The 23,263-nt window shown below is 37.5% G+C and overlaps 1 protein-coding gene across 1 annotated transcript in view; it reads right to left on the bottom strand.

The window, feature by feature from the left end:
* Positions 1-18,398: 18,398 nt before the first annotated feature.
* sorl1 (sortilin-related receptor, L(DLR class) A repeats containing) overlaps positions 18,399-23,263 on the bottom strand; it is a 96,753-nt gene continuing 91,888 nt past the window's right edge. Inside the window, exon 48 of the mRNA XM_057839623.1 lies at positions 18,399-21,448. Coding sequence (XP_057695606.1) covers positions 21,378-21,448 — 71 coding nt within the window. The 3' untranslated portion in view covers positions 18,399-21,377. The remainder of the gene's footprint in view (positions 21,449-23,263) is intronic.

Raw genomic sequence — 23,263 nt, 5'->3', positions numbered from 1 at the left:
CAACGAGGTCAAAAGAGGCCCAAAGCCTCAATGTTAACTGTGGCAATAAGTGGCAAATGCACAAGAATGTGTAACATTTTACTGAAACATTTTTCTAATAGAAATAAAAAATATTGGTATATTTTGGCATATAAGTCATTGTTCTGCCTTTGGCAATGTTCCCAAACTTTTTCCTGTGAGGGCCAAATAACTTTTCCCTTCTCTGATGAGAGGCCGGGGTCAGTTTGTAACAGAAAAAGTGTGACGATTGCAGGAGAGCGAAATGTAAAAAAAAATTTTGTTTTTCAGAAAGCCACAATCAAATAACCCTCTGTGGATTCTTCATGGAACAAAAGTAAATAAAATAAAAATAATAATATAATATAATAATAATAAATAATAATAGCACTATTAATTAAATAGATAATAACCCTCTCTGAGTTATTCACTGAAAAAGGCCAGGAAATAAATAACACTACTGAGGGAGAAAAAAAAAAAAAAAAAAATCAAAATGCTCTCTGGAATTGTTCAGGGGGCTGGACCAAATATGGAGCCGCGGGCCGTAGTTTGGGGACCCCTGTTTTTATTTACCAGTATATTGGAATGCATGCCTTTTAGTTTTTATGGCGCTTTCACGCTCAAGTGGTGGCGCCCTTGCGCTTCCTCACGCGAAGAAGAGCGCGAAGAAGAAGAAATGCCGCATCCAAGCCAGTGAGCGAGTTAGTGAAAAAGGGAAACACTGCCACGAGCCTACGTTCTTTGTTAATGTTTGTAAAATATCCACAGAGCCAACGCCTGTATGTATCATCTTCTGTGTTGTTGTTGTGTGTTTCCACTCGCGATCGGACACTTAAATCCAGTTGTGTAGTGGTTTAAACGATGTGCTAATGCTAGCGAACGCATGCTAACTGTTTGGTATGACTGTGTTAGCAGCTAATCATCGCTGATTTACGTTGATGCGAACCTGTTTGTTATTGGGGACGAAATTGATTTGTTTCATTTCTATTTTTAGTTTCAAGTGATGGTTGAATAAAGTCAGCAAATTATACCAACGTCTTCTGCATCGTCATTTGGGAGTTTATCTAGCTGTATAGCTAGGACTGAGCCTTAGCGTCTCGGTGAGGACAGTGCAGTCTATTCCCTCCTGATGCAGTTATTTCCATCTCGCAATGACTGCAAGTCGCTTTGTTGTAATTTTCCCTCGTGAAGTGAAGACACACTTTCGAGCGTTCGAACCTACGTCATTGTTATGTTTACGGCGGCAACGCTCGTGCTAAACTATCGTAACCTTTCATTTTCACACTTTTTCCTGGTGAAGTGTAGCCAAACTTTGGAGCGAGTGGTTCTTGGCGCCATGCTAGTTTGATGCGTCAGGACAACAAGACACGTCACGACGCAATATGCGTCTTTAGGGATCGTTAAAGGGATCGTTAAGGCTTTTTCATTGTGATGTCGAGGCCTCGAAACACTCGGAACCGGTTCTGAATTGGAATCGGATTTCGATTCCCATCCCTACTGTTCCCTGCTTAGGGAGACAGAAGAAAGAAATATGACATTCATTTTCAAATTGTCAAATGTCAAAACAAGAAAAACAAAAATCAATCATAAAGTCATCCCAGCAATACACCATCGAAATTCCCACTGGGGCAGATTTAAAAAAAAAAAGGCTTTCTATGTAACCAGCTAGCTACGTTACCAGCAGGCAGGGTAGTCCAGCTAGCTGGCTAATTACCTTAGTCTGTATGTTAGATGCCCAAATTAAGAAATACAATTTGTAGCTTGAGACAATTAACATCTGCACATGCTGCATCATCTCAGTTATTGTTCATTCGATTAAATATTAAGCACCCAGTAGCCTACTACCTGCGTTTACAACTACTGCTGGTGAGCATGATATTTAAAAAGAGAACTGTCAATGAGACGATCCAACTGCAACGAAATTCAGTATTATTAACCAAAACTCACCCTGCTGTTGTGTTTTGGATCAATGGCCTTTCTGTTGATATTTTTAATTCACTTTTTCCTAACTTCTTCGTCCTTTGCGCATCCAGGAAATCGATGGAAACTCTACGGTATCTAACATGGGCATTCTTGGTGCAGTAAAGGCTTGTATATTTCACAAACTCTCTTCTTCCATTGTTGGATTTTCACACGGTTTTTGGCATAATTTATGACGGAACATGTATGTCCATTCAACATCATAAAAATATATGGATGCACAAAAACAAAAACTGTCCAACTCCGTTGGTGAATTCCGTAAACTGTAAGGTTAGCTGATGATAGCTGTGTGATGTGGGCGGGGCGGCGGGACACTCAAGGTACTTCCGGTCATTTTGCTCGGATTAGTCAATATGGAATGATTCCAATGTGTTTGGCTGTTGTTTTATTCTGGTTTTAACCCAATTATAAAATTAAATGTGGCGTGTTAGTAGTACTTGGAACGGATTAGGACATTTACATGTAAAACCGGTCTCTACAGAATTATCGGGTTACCAAACTACTTCAGGAACCAGTTAATGTCTTCAGTAATGGTACAGCTGAATTACATTTGCAATTTTCATTTTACATGGAAAACAACCGAGGTGAAATGATAAGTTGCAGACATAAGTGCTTTGCAATACAAAGGTTTAGATAATGTATACTATTGTAACAAGGGAGTATCTTAGGGGTAACATTTTTTTAGTTCCCACCACATCTCTGATGTTTCTGTTTAGAGTTAATTGAAGACAAAATTCTCCATACATGTGAATATGAGTGAATGGTTTCAGAAAGAGGAGCTTTTGTGACGTCTTTGTTTAAATTCCAACTACACATTACCTAATTGTTTGCACACTCGCCGTGCACACAGTTCTATCTGTCTTCTCTTCCTCTCTTTTGGTTATTCGCAATCCCCTACCACATGGTGTCCCCTCAGGAGGAATAGGCAGTAATACTACTTGTATTAGGTAGTAGTGAAATGTCTTGTGAAAAGAGAATGCAATTCTGCATTGTTTGAAGAAACACGCAAGAATTTTATTTTGTATTCACATTTAATTCCCTTTTGAAAGTGCAATCTTAGCAAGCCAAAATAAATATTATAAACACTTCTTTCATTTTACATCTCCTAAAATTTATTACACAAGGCATGTTTGTAATCCAATTATTCGAACCACCTAATCGATTATTCAATCAAAAAAATTGTTGAACTGTTTCAATATGAGAAATGATTAACATTTATTGCAAGTCAAAAAGTAATGTCAAATAATCCAAGTCCCGAAAAAAGAAATCACAAGCTCATATTCATTCTCTCGAAAGCCAATAGTTAATCAGGTCACTTCTCCTACCCTTTTATTTGTTTGGTATTGTTTTGTCTTGACATCCATCCAAACAGCAAACCATCAAAATGATCAATCGTCTGACTTACACTGCTGTCATTGTCTGTAACATACCGAAGTCAAGGAACCTCTGTTTGCATCTCGTGGTTTCGGCTGAACTATATAGTCCAGCCTTTGTCCAACCCACCCGTATTGATGGAATCTGAAAGTAAGCAGAATCTCTATGGAAAAAAACTGAACAATGGCACAAAATTGAGAACAAATGCATCCTTTCTGTTCAGTAGGGGGGGAGGGATGAAGGAAGCTGTGGAAATAGGATGTATGTATTCTTGCACTATACATGAAAAAGAGAATACAGCACCTCCACTACCACACATACAGTACTGTGTACCTCTACACAAACAAACATCAATAAACAATCATGGGAGTCAACACATTGCACATCTATCATCGAGATTATTCCTTGCCTCCTCGCTGCTCTTCTCGCATCATGTTTCGATCCTTTGACCCTTTGACCACTTCATGGGTGGCGTTAGAAGTTGAAGCCACGGGAAGTTGCATTAGACACACAAATCTTGCAATGGCCTGAGGAAATGACATAGGTTTGTGGGGTCAAAAAAAGTTATTCTGACATAATAGCGTTCCTCCTTTTGAACTGCTTTTAAAACAGCAGGGACAGTGCAACACAAACATCCACTGAACAGTCAGCCATTAAAAAGCAACGCCAAGAAAAACCAGGGAACAGTGTAAATCTATATTTTACTTTAATTGCCATTTGCCATCTGGCAAAATTGCTCACTTACAGCCAGATTTGCAGAGCTGGGCAGATCACAAAGCATTAATTTTATGAGTGGCTATGAACCCTAGATACTCAGGTATCTGCTTACTGGTAATTTAAAAAAAAAAAAAAAAAGTCATCTTTTCATGATAAATTCAGTGAATCGGATACAAGACCACTGCTGTACCACTAAATTGATTTCTAAGAACTTGCAAATGATCAGAACAAAGGTTTACAAATTTCAGCTCATTCAAGGAGCACATGGCTTGGGCCTAAACATTGGTATAGTATGTTTAAAAATACAGTGAACAGTGGTATGAAAAAGTGTGTGAACTTTTTGGAATTTCTCACATTTCTGCATAAAATCACCATCAAATGTGATCTGATCTTTGTCAAAATCAGACAAATGTAAAAACAGTGTCTGCTTTGACTAAAACTGCACAAACATTTATCGGTTTTCATATTTTAATGAGGATAGGGGGGAAATAGGTAAGTGAACCATCAGTTTTATTAACCACGCCGCCCCCACCCCACCCTTTGGCAGCAAAACCTTCAACCAGATGCTTCCTGTAGATGCTGATCAGTCTGGCACATCGATCGGGACTAATCTTGGCCCATTGTTCTCTACAAAACTGCTGTAGTTCAGTCAGATTCCTGGGATGTCTGGCATGAATCGCTGTCTTTAGGTCATGCCACAGCATTTCAATGGGGTTCAAGTCTGGACTTTGACTTGGCCACTCGATTTTGTATTTTGTTCCTCTAGAAACCGTTCTGAAGTTGATTTACTTCTGTGTTCTGGATCACTGTCTTGTTGCAGCATCCATCCTCTTTTAGCTTCAACTGTCTGACAGATGGACTCAGGTTTTCCTGCAAAACATTGTGATAAACTTTTGAATTTATACTTCCATTAATGATTGCAAGTTGTCCAGGCCCTGAGGCAGCAAAACAGCCCCAAATCATGATGCTCCCTTCACCATGCTTCACGGCGGGGATGAGGTGTTGATGTTGGTGAGCTGTTCCATTTTCCCTCGACACATGACATTGTGTGTTACTCCCTAACAACTCAACTTTGGTTTCATCAGTCCACAAAATATGTTGCCAAAACCTATATGGGGTGTCTAAGTGCCTTTCTGCAAACATTAAACGAGCAACAATGTTTATTGTTAGACAACAGTGGCTTCCTCTGTGGAGTCCTCCCATGAACACTATTTTTGGCCATTGTTTTACATATAGTTGATGTGTGCACAGAGATATTGGACTGCGCCAATTATTTCTGTAAGTCTTTAGCAGACACTCTAGGGTTCATTTTCACCTCTCTGAGTATTCTGCGCTGAACTCTTGGCCATTCCTTGGGATAGAAGCAACAGTGCCAAACTCTCTCCATTTGTAGACAACCTCTCTGACTGTCAATTGATGAACATCCAGACTTTTAGAGATGGTTTTGTATCCTTTCCCAGCTTTATACAAATCAACAATCCTTGATGGCAGGTCTTCAGACAGCGCTTTTGACGGAGCCATGATGCACAACAGACAATGCTTCTCATCAAGACAATTCTTACCAGGTGTGCGTTTTATAGTGGGCAGAGCAGCTTTAAACCACTCATCAGTGATTGGGAACACACCTGACTTATATTGTTTGGTAAAAATTGGTTTCAATTGCTCTTTAAGTCCCCTTAGGCAGAGGGATCACTTAATTATTTTTCATACCAGTGTATATCTAACAGATACTGCACCAAATTTTATTTTCAATCTTTCAAATAAATGCATGTCTATTTTTTCTATCACTGAAGTTGTAAATTGAATGGTTGGCCTCTCAGATGACAGTTTGAAATTTATCTGAGTCATAATCGTCATTCATTCATTCATTATTTGTGCCGCTTAGCCTCATTAGGGTCACGGAGTGCTGGAGCCTATCCGAGGTAGCTATTGGCAGGAGGCAGCATAATATTTATTGAGAAGAAAATCAGCTTCAAACACCGGGGGAAAAAAAAGTACAGTGGGGAGAACAAGTATTTGATACACTGCCAATGGGTTCCCATTGGCAGTGTATCAAATACTTGTTCTCCCCACTGTATATTATTGTTTTTATGTGGGGACAACACATATTTGCAAAGCCTACGGTAGTTACATACCGAAAGTACTAGTGCTAGTAGCAGTAAACAGTAACCCTGTTTTGTAGTTTCTGTTTTTGACTTTAATGTCCTCATCATCTTTTTGATTCCGAATTCATCTTCAACGTTGTGTTTTTTCTGGTTTGCAAGATCATTTGTATTTAGAATTATATTCCAGTCATTTCAAGGTTTTCTTGTTGGTCTTTTTCACTTGATGGTTGTGACAGCCACATTTCTCATTAATATGCAGGAGAGTGGTTTGCTTTGATTGCATCAAATTTCATTCTGGGAAAATGAAAAAAAAAAAAGTTTCATCAGTTCATTTTGGGCTTAGCACTAACAGGCTGACCCCCCACCTCTTCAATCTCTGCAGCAATGCTGACAGCACTCTTGCGACGATCTTTCAAATAAAGCATTTGGATGTGACGCTCAGCACATGTGCTCAGCTTCTTTGGATGACCAACCTGAGGCCTGCTCTTTTAAAATGCTGGATGATCTCAGCCACTGTGCTGCAGCTCAGTTTCAGGGTGTTGGCAATCTTCTTGTAGCCTTGGCCATCTTCATGTAGCGCAACAATATGTCTCCTCAGAGAATTCTTTGCCATGTGGTGCCATGTTGGAACTTTCAGTGAGCAGTATGAGAGAGTGTGAGAGCTGCACTACAAATTTGAACACACCTGCTCCCTATGCGCACCTGGACCTAGTGACACTAATGAGTCACATGACATTTTGGAGGGAAAACGACAAGCAGTACTCAATTTGGACATTTAGGAATGTAGTTTCTATGGGGTGTACTCACTTTTGTTGCCAGGGGTTTAGATATTAATGGTTATATTTTGAGTTATTTTGAGAGGGGAAATAAATTAACTTTATAACCGGTATATAAGATGCACACAGACTACTTTTCATTGTGTCAAAGTGTCATTTTGTCAGTGTTGTCCCATGAAAAGATATACTTAAATCTATGCAAAAATGCAAGGGGTGTACTCAAAATCTATGCAAAAATGCAAGGGGTGTACTCACTTTTGTGATACACTGTCAGTGTCTCTTGGTACTGTGTTTGAGAAGCATATTAGCACTTGAGTTATTGTTAGATAGTAAAGTTGTCTCACTTTTTTTTTTTTTTTAATGAAAAAACCACACACATAAACCCATTCATACAACAGCTTAAAGTCCTTTGAAATTAAGTTTGGATTGTAATAATAAATAACTGTTGGATAAAGAAAACTGATTCATTACAGTCTTCCTCCTACTTATTCAATTTTGTTGTTTAGTTTATTTAAAGAAAAAATATCAAACATTGACACAATTTTTATCAGCGCTTTGCCCAGAAAAAAAAAAGTCAATTAGCAGCATTTTTTTTTTTATTTATTTGAATGAACAGGACTTGTTTGATTTGTGTACTGAGAGATTCTTATGTTTTATACTCATACCTTTCACTAAAAACTTTATCCAATTAAACTGTTGTTTTCAATTAATCGTCTGATCAATCGATTTTAAAAAATAGTCATTAGTTGAAGCCATATCACTAACATACTAAAAAGCACTAAAGATGCTATCCAAAAAAAAAAACAAAAAAAACAAAACAAAAAAGTGCTTGTGTAGTATCATTAATCAAACCATTATACAACCAACAAAAATAATGCCTATTGGTGTATATTTTCAAAGTACCGGTACTTTTACCTGTACTTGAGGAAAAATTATTGATATTTGTACTATATTTAAATACATTTTATACATGTATATACACGTTTCATAAGTATATTAATGGAATCCTTTGTAATTCTAAAATACTTTTTAGAAAGAAAGAAAGAAATAATTTTTACTTCATAGGTGAACAAAATAAACTTGATACCACCAGTTACACATAAAATCCCCTCTTTCAAAGAAAAAATAACAACCAAAAATGCCTATAGCCCCAAAACAGAAAGTCTTTATTGTAAATCAATTTGACTTTTGCTGGAGCCTTGAGTCAAATTAAGTCAGCTCAAGTTATACAGTGCCAATTCACAACAGAGGTTATTCTTAAGGCACTTTACACTTGAAAACCAACTGGATCCCAGATGAGCAAACACTTGTCGAGGGAGGCAAAGGAAGAAACCTCAAACAGAAGCAATGCTCTGTGGGGCAATCGTCTGCCTTGGCCAGTTACGCTGACATGGCAAGACAATGTAAAGAAGTGCATCTCAATTTTTTTTTTTTTTTTCTATTATGCCCCTCTCTAGGAAGAGGAAACTATTTCATGCTCCCTATCACCCGTACTCACTTCCACGATTATAAGTGTATTGTCTATGAAATTGTTAAAAGTAAGTTCAGTTCAAGTTTAATGTCCCCTAATAAGGGGAAACCTATCTTACAGCAGGTAAGCACACAGATAACACAACAACAGATAACACATACTATACACATAAAATAACAAAGACTATAATTAAAAAAAAAAAATGCTATAGACAGCTTCGCATCTCGATGCAAGAATTGTGCAAATTTATCAGCCCAATCGTACTTGGTAAAAAAACAACTTTGGACAGCGTATTATCTTACCAGCCACCTTAACAATGAGGTTGATGATATTTTTCTCCTTCAGGCTGATACCTCCATACCAGGCAATAAAAGTAAAAGTAAGAACAGATTCAATAAAAGATTTACAGAACAAAGACAAGATAACCTTATCAACATTAAAAGAGTTAAGCTTCCTTAGGAAGTACAATCGTTGTTGACCCTTTTCACAGATGGTCTCTATATTTGCATCGAATTTGAGTTACTGTCTATCACAGTACCCAAGTATTTATACTGCTCTACCACCTCAATACTGCTACCTTTTATACGAGTGTGTTGAGGAGGAGCAAGTCGTTTTTTCCTAAAATCTGTAAACATATCCTTAGTTTTAGAGGTGTTAAGTTGGAGAAAAGATCTGTCACACCAACTAACAAACTCGTCGACCAAAGGCCCATGCTGGGATTCATGTTTCTGTAATTAAGTGATAATGACTGTATCATCAGCATATTTCAGGATGTGTCTATTTCTGTACTGAGGTACTAAGGTATGGTCATTGGCAATATTTGCATGTTTAGTGGTGCAAAGTCTGTAAGTGATACCTTAATTTATTTGGTGTCAAAATGTATACAGTAAGCACATTGTTCTTTCTTTGGCTGCCACCAGTCACAGTGATGACAAACGCTACAAATGGTTCGTCACACAATATTTCCTTAAATGTCTTAACTTGCCACAGATTTTACTTTGCTCTGATATGACCATCTCTCTCCTTTGTATTCTTCTCCTCTTAAATAGTTTTTCGTGTTTTCTTTTGGGGATTTATTCACTGCACCTCATTTTTCCCACTATGTTGTGGTGTGTTCCCATTTTCAGGGCATAAATACCCAGACACGGAGAGCTCATTTTCCAGTCTGACATTAACATAGAGGTTCCCACTGCCATCTAATGTTCTGGATGTTCAAGTACACTTTAGTATAGAGAGAAAAAAAAAGAAAAACTGAAAAAAAAAAATAGGATGTTGCCCCAACTTTCCTCAGACGTAAAGTTGCCTGAAAATGTACTGAAATACAGTAACAAAGCATTGTGCATCACTTGCCATCACTGCTACAACAACTACATTTGGGTGCTTGCCCTTGTGAGTTGTAAAACTGCCAACATCACTTGAACAACCTTTGAGATGATGATCATCCTTGTCTACTTTGCCAACAATGGCCTTTGAATACAGCCTAATGGTAAAGCAGTCATCAGCAGGCTTTGTCTGGTTGAGCACACTCCGCTTTGTCTTCTCTACCTCTGATGCTTTCCGCTCTCCATTGCTGGCTTTCATCAGTTCTTGACCTTAAGTCTACTTTGTTGACCTTTGAGAATAGCAAGTCACAAAAACCTCTTGACCAAGATCTTCACCCCTGGAGAGTGAGACAAGTGGTTTGTTTTTGTAGACTTGTCTTCTATTGACAAAAACATGCTTAAAACAAGAAAAGTAACAAAGGATATGTGTGGGTTTTCCCCCCCTCCCATATAAATCATGTTACCCCCTTCAGGGACAGTGGTCACTACAGTGGACATCTATTGAAAAGTTATCATTAGCTTAACTCATTGAATGCCAGCCCAGGTCACAGAGTGGTAGTTAGTAAAATAGGAAAATTGATATTGAAAACACCTATTGACAGCAATAGACATCCAATTCATTTCAATTGGGAGAAATTAAAATGTATTCTTCTTCTTTTCAATTTATTGCAGTTTATGTAATTTTTTTTTTTTTTAAAGTTAGGGTTTTTTCTTTAATAATTTACTATTGAAATATTTTTTCCCTCCAAATTGATCCTTCAATTAATTCATTGATTTTATTTAAAATTATTGATATAATTTTTTTTGCCCATTGTAAACTATGTGCAGGAAACACTAATTTTATAACCTGGGTGTCAAATGGGGGCTGCAAAATATTGCCCTTGGCATATACAAAAGTAATAAAAATATTTAATGGGGGGGGCATAATTCATGCATGAAAAGGTTCATGTGGACGTAGCTCAAACATATACAATATATATACTCCATAGAAACAGTCACTACAAGTTAAAGGATGCGGATGATGACTTTTCCACTATTCAGTATGTATTTTTGCTTTAATGTGGTTCATAGAATTGCTGTTATATCAGGTTATGTTAAGTATAATTGAGACACATCTAAATCAAAAAGCTGACAACAATTCAACTTGCAATATTCATTATTATTCAACATCACGCTAGGGTAAGAACAAATGGATGAATTGATAGATAGTTGAAGTTTGTATGGGTCTTTCTGAACATTTGGAAAACCTAATTAACAGCCTGCCTCCTTTTATTGCTGAAATACTAACTTTTTATATGTCTTGGAATATAATCTGTGATGATTCTAAACCTACAAGAAAAACAGCAAGTGAAATGAATGTAGTTATAATACCTGGATATTAAACATGTAGAAAAAAAAAAACTAAACTAAATTTGAAATAAACCACTAATTTCTGACAGTACTAACATTCTGTAATACAATCTGCTGAAAGATAAGATCTCTTTAAAGAGCTTCTGGATTCAGGACTAGCATAGCTGTCAATAGAAATGTTATACTGTATTTCATTTGAAATCATATATGGAGGATTTTTACATTTCTGCGCTTCATCAAAATGCACGACAGAATAAGGCAGCATAGTGCTATACATGTATTTAGCCTACAAGAACTTATTCGTAGAAGAAGATAACGATGACTGGCTGTCGAGCCATCCAAAAGTGGCACTTGTTAACCTGCTATGGAGTAGGCTAGCTGCAGCGACTAAATCACCAAGGTTACATGTCCAGGTTTAACTGGGCCTGCTTTTGTGCAACCAGTTTGAGTTTTAAATTATCCAGGTGGCCAAAATTAGAGACCCTTATCCTGGTTTTGTGCTATACCGTTGGTGGGCTTTACATCTGCTTGGTGGAATCTGTGCTGAGCTACTACATCACGTTGTGGTCCTCCAGTTAAAATGTGGCCGAGAAGAAGCAACTAAAGGGGGTCATTACCACAATCTAGAGACGGACTGGCTGCCCTCCATCTCCGGAGGATATATTCAGCACCAGTAACTGCAGGATACTGCAGCATCATCAGGCTCTCCTCGCACCCAGGAACCAGCTCTTCCAGCTAACTACCACAGGCAGGTCTATACAGTCTTGAACAAACGGACTTATGAACAGTTTGTACCACAGAGTTGTCATTGCTCTGAATAAACATAGAAACATAAAATAATCACTCCTGTTGTTCCTGCTGCTGAAGATCAAATCTCGCTTTTCCACCTATTTATTAGCTCTTTCACTTATTGGCTCTTTCATCCATGTATTTATTTATATACTTAATATACACACTGTATATATATGGCGGAAAACACTCAGGTGACTTGAAGTTCCACTCTGAGACCCGCAATTTGGCCAATTTTCAAAATTGTCCTATATGCATGTGTGATACATCATTGGAAAGCTTAAAATTTCAATTTTCTGGGGGAAGAAAAATTTTGAACAGGAGGGCATTTAAAAAAATATTTTTTTTTTTAAACAGAAAAACCTTAACTGGAGGCGAGAGCACGCACGAGCAGAATTAAAGAGGCCCCGATTTTAATGAGATATTATCGACTACCTACCTCTTTTCGATCCAAAAACTCCATGTAGCATGTATCACCGAGTGTCAAGACACAGCTGTGAATGGTCACAGCTGGATTTGGGGGGAATTTTAAGGGTGAAACATAGTAATATGACAAGGGTCGCGATGCGGAAATGGCAGACATCAAGGAGTGGTCAAGATCTTCATTTTCATATATTTACCCTTTTAAATGTTTTTTTCCCCATTTTTCTTTGTTTGGATCGATTATTCATCATCTAAAATATTGGGGAAAATGCGACAGTAATGGAAAAAAATACAACTAAGCGATAGTTATGAGGTAGATATCCGTGACTTTTTTCAGACGCCAATTTTTCGTTGTAATGTAATTTGTTTAAAAGTTTTAAATATGCGAGTGAATAATTTCTTATTCTTTTTTCTTTTCTTTTTAACTAAATACTAGACATCAATTAATGATTCTAAGCTAAAAATGACAGGCATTTCAAATAATAAATATGATTACTTACCTTCTTTTTATGGCTGGGTTGAAACAAAAGCGGTTGTGCGACATCTGTAAACGGGGTGTCCCGTGTGAAACAGACAAATTAAAAATAGTTCGGGTACTTACTGCGCCATAAATCTGCTATGGCAGCATATAGACACATTGTTCTATCAAACACAACAGTTCTTTTGGCTTAAAATACAGCAGTGTATTTTAAAGAGGGGTGCAACAGCAGAAACGGCTTTTTCAGCCTTGTCTGTGTTTTCCGCCATATTTATTGACCTTCTCAGTCACTCTGTTTAAACTATCCATGAGAGCTGTTGCTTTTAAATCATTTCCGTTGTGCTTTTTGCCCATTAACAATTTGCCTAATTATAAAATCTTGGTCAAGCATTGCTTAAGTATCTACTGCCCTCTTGTGGATGAATATATACATGTTATATATATACACATCTATATATATACATGTTATATATATACACACACATATATACACACACACATATATATATATATATATATATATATATATACATATATATACACACATATACACATATACACATATATATATATATATATATATATATACACATATATATATATATATATATATATATATATATATATATATATATATATATATATATATATATATATATATACACAGTGAGGAGCAGAAGTATTTCCACCCTTTGTGATTTGGATGTTCACCCACTAAGAAAATAGGTAGAGGTCTGAACTTCCAACCATAGTTGCATTTCCACTCATAGAGACATAATCTGGAGGAAAAAATCCAGAAATGTATGTATGTATGATTTAAAAAAAAAAAAAAAAAAGTATATATATATATATATATGCATAATATATTTTATTTGTAATTTACTGGAGTTCATAAGTATTTGGACCCCTGAGAATCAGCAATAATCATGACACACAAAGAGTTGTCAGTCTACCATTACCACATGAGTAACCACCAACCCACCACCCGTTTGAGCTCATTATTGTCACCTGTGCACACCACAGTCAGTCATAATCCAACTGCTACCATGGGCAAGACCAGAGAGCTTTCGAAAGACACTACAGAAAAATCTTGTTGAGCTCCACAAAGCTGACAAAGGCTATGGGACAATTGGAAAGCTGCTTGGTGAGAATAAATCAACAGTTGCAGCAAATGTTAGAAAATGGAAAAGGCTAAACGTGACTGATATTCTACCTGGGACTGGGTCTCCATGTAAAATCCTCATGGGGCTTTACTCATAATGAAAAAGGGAGGGCTCAGTCTAGAGTTACGCAGGAGCTGGTCAAAAGCTACTGTCAGTAGAACACTACGGTGCAATAGTTCAAAATCATGCATTGCTTAGACAGGTCCCCTGTTAAAGCCAGTACACGTGAAGGCCCGTCTGAAATTTACCACGGACCATCTGAATTATGGAGAGGGGTCATGAAAGAAAGTCATGTGGGCAGATAAGACCAAAGTAGAACTTTTTGGTGCAAACTTTACTCCAGCGTCCCCCCAGGATTGATAAATCTAAATTCAAGACTTTTAAGACCTTTTTTTAATGCCATTTCAACTGAAAATTAATAATTTTCTCAGACCCATTATTTAGATTATATTGAATCATATTAAATAAATAAAGCACTGAACATCAAATTTAACCTCAATTACTAAGTGTGTTTGACAAAAGAATGCACATATATTGAAGATACAATTAAAACACATTTAAAGTAACATTATAAAGTCTGTCGGAATTTTTTTAAACACACACGCACACAATAATTATGGACAAAAAGAGGAGGAGGACAGGACTCAGACCACCCATCTTCTGTAGCAGGCTAGCCGCTAGTGCACCTGCCAAGACCCCAGTGAACATGGCTAACTCTCGAGTTAAAACGGCGAAATTCACATTCATTCGAAAGGCAAACCAAAATGTTTAAGCAGATCCACTGCCTTTGCATGACCCATAAACTGCAACCTAATGTATCTGGATGTAACTTGAGCCCCTATCACATACTCCAAAACAACGGGAATATCGCGGGACTTAACCGTGCAGCAGTTGTGTGTGAAAACAATTTCCCGTGTCGACTGACATGGGAAGCAGTGTGCGTGAAAGCAGGCGTTAAATTACCGGGTCACAGCAGATGGCTGATGACTTAAATATCATAGCGGCGGCCGATGTAACTTCCTCCCTCTTCACAGTAAGAGGAAAAGCGGTAAACAAACATCGCAATTATAAACATAGCAAGCTGGAAACAGCTAAATTAAACTGAAAACATGACCAAAATTAAAATGTCAATTATTACGTCGGGCCGGGCCAGGGTTCTTTCTCGCTAACTTTTTGAAATAACTATATATTAACGATGTATGAATGATAAACTAAGGAATACTTGTTATAAAATAAATAATTTGGATAAAAAAAAGAAGGCACTGTATGGTCATTGCAGAGCCAGAGCGTGCCTATACGCCCTTTTTAATCTTCCCCTCAGGGCCGGCCCAGCCTATACGCAGACTATGCAGCTGCTTAGGGCCCCTGACCACTAGGGGGCCCCAATCTGGCAAATGTTTAATTTATATTCTATTTTGTTTACTGCAGTTTGCTTTATTTGACTTTTGTGAGTTTTGATACTTGATTACAAGCTTAAAAAAAATAAAAGTTCTTCCTTAACTTCTTTCTTTCCTCTTTTAGAAAAAGGTTTGGCGCTATCTACTGTAAGTACTGACAATCATTTGGGCTGAGAAGTTTGAAGTATGCAGTGCAACAAAATCTGATTAATATACAAAATATGGACGTATGGGTTGGATTGCATGTATGGGTTTCACAGTACACTGTGACGAAATGGTGGGCCAAAAATATGGGCACCTTTGCATTTTTTTGCTTAGGGCCCCCAAATGGCCTGGGCCGGCCCTGCTTCCCTTCTGCGAGTCCGCACAACCGCATCTGTTTAAGTATATTCAACAAACTTTTCCAGCGTTATTTCGTTGTGTAAATAAATTTATAATGATCATAAAAATATGTATTCTATTTAAACATTAAGAAAATGTGCGTTTTTTTTCTGCCAACTGAGAATTCGTTATAAAAGACAAGCTTTTATGCAGACATCGTCACAAATGTTATCACACAAAACGCGGGTCGGGCTTTAATACCCGCGGACCAGTTCGGGTCAGGCTGGACTTTTTAGGCCCGATTTTACCTCTATCTTCAAGTCTTGATGAGCTTAAATTGGCTGCAGTTACGAAGTCGGTAATGCTCCCACCGGGAAAAAAAACACGATTTGAGCAACATTATGTTTAACAAACTTTTTCCAGCTTATTTCATTGTGAAAATGCATTCATAATGGTCATAAAAATATGTAGACTATTTAAACATTAAGAAAATGTGCGTTTTTTTCTGCCAACTGAACATTCGTTACAAAAGACAGTTAAGACATCGGGAACGCTCCCTCTGGAACAAAACGCAATATGACCAACATTGTGACAGCCGATGCCGACCAAAAATGACGTAATATCCGAAACAGATCACCAATGGACTCATTTGAAGTATATGAATGGTGGTCTGTTTTGGTGTTCAGAATCCACAATACGTCTGCCTGCAGGGTTTTCCTTCCACCGACAAACGGACGCATTCCCGATGCAGAGGTGGATGGATTCCCCGTTTTGCCGGTTGTGGTGGTTTGGCACGCACGAATTGCATTTCGATTTGTAGTGCAGTGCATCGTAAAAATTCTATGCGTCATCTTCGTTATGGATTAAAAAAAAAAAAAAAACTTCGTCACGGATATAATTTAGGTTGCTCTGAGATGTTCTTGAAAATTAAGACCACGGTGAAAAAATTCCAGACTTACAACAGCTAATTTAATACTTTTAATACCTTTAATAATGGAAAACTAAATTCAATGTTTTTTTAATACTTTTAATAACCCGCGGGTACCCTGTACTCGTCGCTTTTGCAGGAAAAAGAATGATGAATACAATCCCAAGAACACCATCCCCAGATTCAGATTTTGAGCCACAACCTCCTTGCCACAGTCAGAGACTTGAAGATGAGTCGTAGCTGGATCTTCCAACATGACAATGATCCAAAGCACACAGCAGAACTGACCATAGAGTGATTGGGTAAAAAGCATATCAAGGTTCTGGGGTGGCCTAGACAGTATCCAGACCTCGATCCAATAGAAAATCTTTGGATGGAGCTGAAACTTCGTGTTTCTTAACGACAGCCCCGAAACATGACAGATCTAGAGAAGATTTGTGTGGAGGAATGGGCCAAAACCCCTATTTCCATATGTGAAAACCTGGTGAAGAACTAGAGAAAGCGTATGACCTCTGTAATTGCAAACAAAGGCTTCTGCTGCACTAAATATTAGCACTGATTTTGTCAGGGGTCCAAATACTTACGAACCCCAATAAATTACAAATAAATTATTTTTAAAAATCATACAATGCGAGTTCCGGATTTTTTTTTCCAGATTACGTTTCTATGAATGGAAATGCATATATGATCGAAAATTCAGAGCTGTAGTATTTTCTAAGTGGGTGAACGTACAAAATTACAATGGGTGCATATACTTTTGCTCCTCACTGTAGATATACAAATATACATACAGTGGTATAATCAACCACTAATTGTGCAAGTTCTCCCACTTGAAAATATTAGAGAGGCCTGTAATTGTCAACATGGGTATACCTCAACCATGAGAGGCAGAATGTGGGGGAAAAAAACAAAAAACAAAACAGAAAATCACATTGTTTGATTTTTTTAAAAAGAATTTATGTATGTATGTCTTCCATTTTCTAATAATTGCTCCCACAGTTGATTTCTTTACACCAAGTGTTTTACCTATTGCAGATTCAGTCTTCCCAGCCTGGTGCAGGTCTACAATTTTGTCTCTGGTGTCCTTCGACAGCTCTTTGGTCTTGGCCATAGTGGAGTTTGGAGTGTGACTGACTGAGATTGTGGACAGGTGTCTTTAATACCGATAATGAGTTAAAACAGGTGCCATTAATACAGGTAACGAGTGGAGCCTCGTTAGACTTCGTTAGAAGAAGTTAGACCTCTTTGACAGCCAGAAATCTTGCTTGTTTGGAGGTAACCAAATACATATTTTCCACTCTAATTTGGAAATAAATTCTTTAAAAATCAAACAATGTCATTTTTACCCATGTTGACAATTACAGGCCTCTCTAATCTTTTCAAGTAGGAGAACTTGCACAATTGGTGGTTGACTAAATACTTATTTGCCCCACTGTACAGTCTTGGTTCTCGCTGTCCCAGCTCAAAGCTTGAACCCTAATTGACCTTCCCAGTATCCTATTAACTCATGGTTCGTATTGGTTGGGATACACAACAGATCAACCAACTAGACTGTCTAATCCAAATTGACCCAACACATCCAACACCATTTACCTACAATAAATGAATTCCACGCAATGAATGGGAGGAAAACGTGCAGCTCATATGACATGTATAATACATGTGTATTATGTTGTATAAATGGATGTTTGAAGTCAGTTTCAACAATCATTTGAAATTCTAATCAAGTGTTGTGTATGAGTAAACCAATTGACCCAAAAGTTTTCCTCCACTTCCCTCACCAAAGTTCATTGTAAAAATGACAATAGAATTTTAAACACCTTTATTTCAAAAGTGGTTTTTAAAACACCTCACACTGTTTCTTAAACATTTTTTTTCTTGCAACCTCCAAGATAAGCAAATAAGACATTAATATCATCAAAGAAACTGCCAGTTGTCCGTGCCAAACATTTTGAAGCAAACTTTTTGACAAGATTCGACAAAGACAAGTGGGGTGCAAATGGCCAAAGACAATTAGACTTTGCACATGAGGTTTAAAAATGCTAAAAAGTGTCCCTGGTAGAAGAAAGAAGCAGTGATTTGACAAAACTGGAAAAACAAAAAGCCCTGTTAATAGCGTCATCTTTCACGGTGTGAATGAATGTTCATGTATGCATATGTGAAACATTTCTACCCTACGTTAATATATAGACATCTGATGTGTCTTAAAAGGCATTATGTGGTCAAATGCAAACCAAAACAAAACATACAGTAAAGTGATTCCAGAGATTAAACACAAAATAATTGCCTCCCCCCCAAAAAAACAACAACAAAAAAAGTTAAGGCAAAGACAACATGAATAGTTCAGGAATTAAAACCAAAAGGGGAAAAAAAAGTGCTAGCCAAGACCGTGATGATTTTTGTAGGCCTGACAATTGGGCTCTATGAATTGTTAAAAGAGAAAGTGGGTTGTAGAGGCATTTCCATACTGGAATAGTTACTTAAAAACCTGCGATAAGAATGAATCAAAATGAACATAAAAGTCATCGGTGGAAGAAGGACATGAGTAGAAAATACATTCATGAGGACTTTTCAACAGGAACCAAAAAAAAAAAACAAAAAACAAAAAAAATACAACCAACCAAAAAAACAAACAAAAAAATTCATAATCAAGCAGAAGACCCAACGGCTCGAGCCCAGAGGCTACATACAACATTGCAGTTGAAAGACTACCATACAGTCAGACCGGGCAAGGAAGTCGCGACATTGGTGACTTCATATTTCAACACTGACACATTAATGGCCGTGCAACAAAAACCATCCATACGCGCGGTTCTTTACATTTTTAGCAAATTATCACTTACTTGATCTACATTATGCTATGTTAGTTTTTTGTTTTTAATAATGGGGTACGCTCATTTTGTCACAGTGAGAAACACTGTGTTTTACTGACCCGCTGTCTTACGTTTTTTAGTTAGGTATTCATACGGCATTTGCATTAATAAAGTAAACAGTTACTCATTTCTTTAAAACAAAATAAAAGCCAATTGTTGTCACGTGTACAAATAAATGTGTACATGTAAATAATGACTTACTGTTTAAATTGGATTTATTTCCATTTAGTCTTAGCACTGTGTATTATTTTTATACAGTGTATGTTTGGGGGAGTTTTTTTTTCTCCAGATTTATGGAACAATGAACCTCAGATTAACCTGTCCGGACAATAACGAATTTGAGATTTGAAGGACCACCTCTGCCAGAATAGTAGAGCCTGTCAAAAAGTTAAAAAATAAAAAAAGAAATCATTTAAATGTTATTTAAAAGTAGTCTGCCTACAGTTGCTTTGACCCACCAGAACTCAGCTATCATATCACCAGCAGTTTGGTCGGCATTCTACAGAATGTGATGCCGCACAACATTGTTATGTTTAATGACAATAAATTAAACTGTATTTGGCGTTTCTTTGGCCGTAGAAAAGTGCAAAAATTGAATGGACAATCGGCAAAGAATTGAGGTTGAACTCTATCTATATGATCTAAAATGCCGAAGCAGCAGCTGTGTTTGTGAAAGACAAAACATGAGTCACTGCCCAAAATTTTGGTTCAACTGGTAAATAAACAGTGTTAAAATATTGTTTGGTGATGTAACAATTTTATAGACAACTAACTGGTTTGTATGATTTATGCAGCGTGAAAAAATAACCATTTAAAGGTTTGATAGTATAAAAACCCATGCTAGACTAGATTTCGTTCATGTAATGCAAACAAAACAGTAACTTGTTTACAGATGATGTTATACAAGAAATCTAATTTTTGGAAGAAATATTATCAGTCTGCATTATATACATAATCCCAGAATAGGCAAGTGTTTATTTGGGGAGTTGGGTTGCCTAAGAAAATCTGCATCTAAATATTGGAAGCGACTCCTAACAGGAGCTATCACCCAATGATCTGAACCCACGACGCTGATGACGGTGGTGCTTTGCTGGTACCCAACGCAATTCCCTGAGAACTCCAAACATGATGACTACATTTATGGCAAAAAGCTGGGGATGAACAATTAACAAAAAAAAAAAACAAAAAAAAAATCAAAATATAAATTTTACAAAATGTGGTGCAGAAATACAAAGATAAATGTATTAAAAGCCAATATTTACAAGTAGTCGTGATGCGAGGTATGATCAATCCCCGGAGCTTGGAATTATCCAATCATCTTGGCACATGTTGCGTCAATTTACAAACATACAACAGTGTGCTGGTGGTGGAACAAAAAAAAACATCTATCTACCTAAGCAGTCACGAGTGTGCTGCTTTTAATGCATGTACCGTTCAGAATGTTCCCAAATGGAAATCACAGAGGTGAAGAATTCAACTCCTGCAGATGATGTGTGATTTCCAGCTGAATGGATGTCTTTCATTGGGCTAAAAGGTGTATGTCGTTGCTTAAAACAACATTTGCCATTTTTGTATTTATTATTCGTTTTTGGATTTGGTTTTATACACGTGTTTGGATGTTTTTGCATTCTATATTTAAGTCTCTGGATAAATATTTTGGCTTTACGTGATGGACCACTCGCAAAGGGTCCATCGTTCCACGCCGCGCTTATTCTTCACAGTATGCCTCCGTGTCCAACACAGCCTCAAGTCCTTTTTTGACCCCATATACATATATTCACCTTTTATATAAAAAATAAGTTATTGCGCGTTCAAAAAAGTGCATTGTATATTTGAAAAATATCTATCTCTCATTTCTTCATGTTTCTTTCTAATTAAGTGGGAAGGGAGAAATTCGTAAAAGGAAGGTTGCGCTACGCAATGACCATGGGAACATCATCTGAGAAGCCGCTAATCATGGGCGCATCTTCGTCATCATCATCGACTGGGGAGAAAAAAAGAAGGATAAAAGCCAAATCATGAAGGTATATTTATACTTAGTGATGTAACAGAAGACGTTAATGTCAGTGTCACATATACAGTGAAGAAAATAAGTATTTTCACACCCTTGGAAGGGTCTGAAATTTTAATTGTAGGAGCATGTCCATTGTAGGAGCATGTCTACTTTGAAAAAGATCATCTAAAATAAAAAAAATCACGGAATCACAATGTCTGATTTTTTTAACGACTTATTTGTGTGATACAGGTGCAAATAAGTTGCAAATAAATATTGTAACACTTGAGAAAACAAATTTTAATATTTGGTACAGTAGCCTTTGTTTGCAATTACAGAGATGAAACGTTTCCTGCAGTTTTTCACCAGGTTTGCACACACTGCAGGAGGGATCTTGGCCCACCCATCAGTCAGGTTTCTGGGCTATTGCTAAGAAACACTGAGTTTGAGCTCCCTCCAAAGGTTTTCTATTGGATTTAAGTCTTGAGACTGGCTAGGCCATGCTAGAACCTTGTTATGCATCTTACGGAGCCACTGGCTGTGTGCTTCGGGCCATTGTCATGTTGGAAGACCCAGGCACGACCTATCTTTAATGCTCTGACTGAAGGAAGGGGCTTGTTTCCCAAAATCTCACAATACAGGGCCCCAGTCATCCTCTCTTTAATACAGTGAACTCCTCCTGTCCCATGTGCAGAAAAACACCCCCAAACCATGATGCTACCACCCCCATGCTTCACAGTACGGATGATGTTCTTAAGATAGTACTGATCATTCTTCTTCCTCCAAACACGGTTAGTGGAATTATGACCAAAAAGTTCTATTTTACTCTCATCTGACCACAAAACCTGCTCCCATGATTCCTCTGCATCATCAATATGGTCATAGGCAAACTTAAGACAGGCCTTGACATGTGCTGGTTTAAGCAGGGGAACCTTCCGTGCCATGCATGATTTCAAACCATGATGTCTAGTATATTACCAAGGGCAAACTCGGAAACAGTGGTCCCAGAGCTTTTCAGCTCATTGACCAACTCCTGTCATGTGGTTCAGGGCTGAGTCCTCACCTTTCTTAGGATCATTGAGATCCCAAAAGGTGATATCTTACAATGGGCTCCACTCCGATTGAGATTGACCGTCATGTTTAGCTTCCTCCATTTTCTAATGATTGCTCCAACAGTGGACCTTTTATCACCAAGCTGCTTGGCAATTGCTCTGTGGCCCTTTCCAGCCTTGTGGAGGTGAACAATTTTGTCTCTGGTGTCTTTGGACAGCTCTTTGGTCTAGACCATGTTACAAGTTTGAGTCTTACTGATAATATGGGGTGGACAGGTGTCTTTATGCTGCCATCGACCTCAAGCAAGTGAATCTGATTCAGCATAATACATGGCGTGGAGGTGGACTTTAAATAGAGGGACTAACAGGTCTTTCAGGGTCAGAATACTAGCTGATAGACAGGTGTTGAAATACTTATTTGCAGCTGTATCACACAAATAAAATGTTAAAAAAATCATGCATTATGATTTCTGGATTTTTCTTTTTATATTCTCTTTCCCACAGTGGACATGCACTACGATGAAAATTTCAGACTCCTCCATGACTTCTAAGTGGGAGAAATACTGAAATGTTCAAATACCCTTTTGCAGCTGTATCACACAAATAAAATGTTAAAAAATCATGCATTATGATTTCTGGATTTTTCTTTTTATATTATCTCTCCCACAGTGGACATGCACTACGATGAAAATTTCAGACTCCTCCATGATTTCTAAGTGGGAGAACTTGTAAAATAGCATGGTGTTCAAAAACC

Source organism: Corythoichthys intestinalis, chromosome 6, assembly GCF_030265065.1.
Source record: "Corythoichthys intestinalis isolate RoL2023-P3 chromosome 6, ASM3026506v1, whole genome shotgun sequence".
NCBI classification, from domain to species: domain Eukaryota; kingdom Metazoa; phylum Chordata; class Actinopteri; order Syngnathiformes; family Syngnathidae; genus Corythoichthys; species Corythoichthys intestinalis.
Note: the sequence above shows the minus strand (reverse complement) of the source record. Positions and strands in the feature narration are given on the sequence as shown.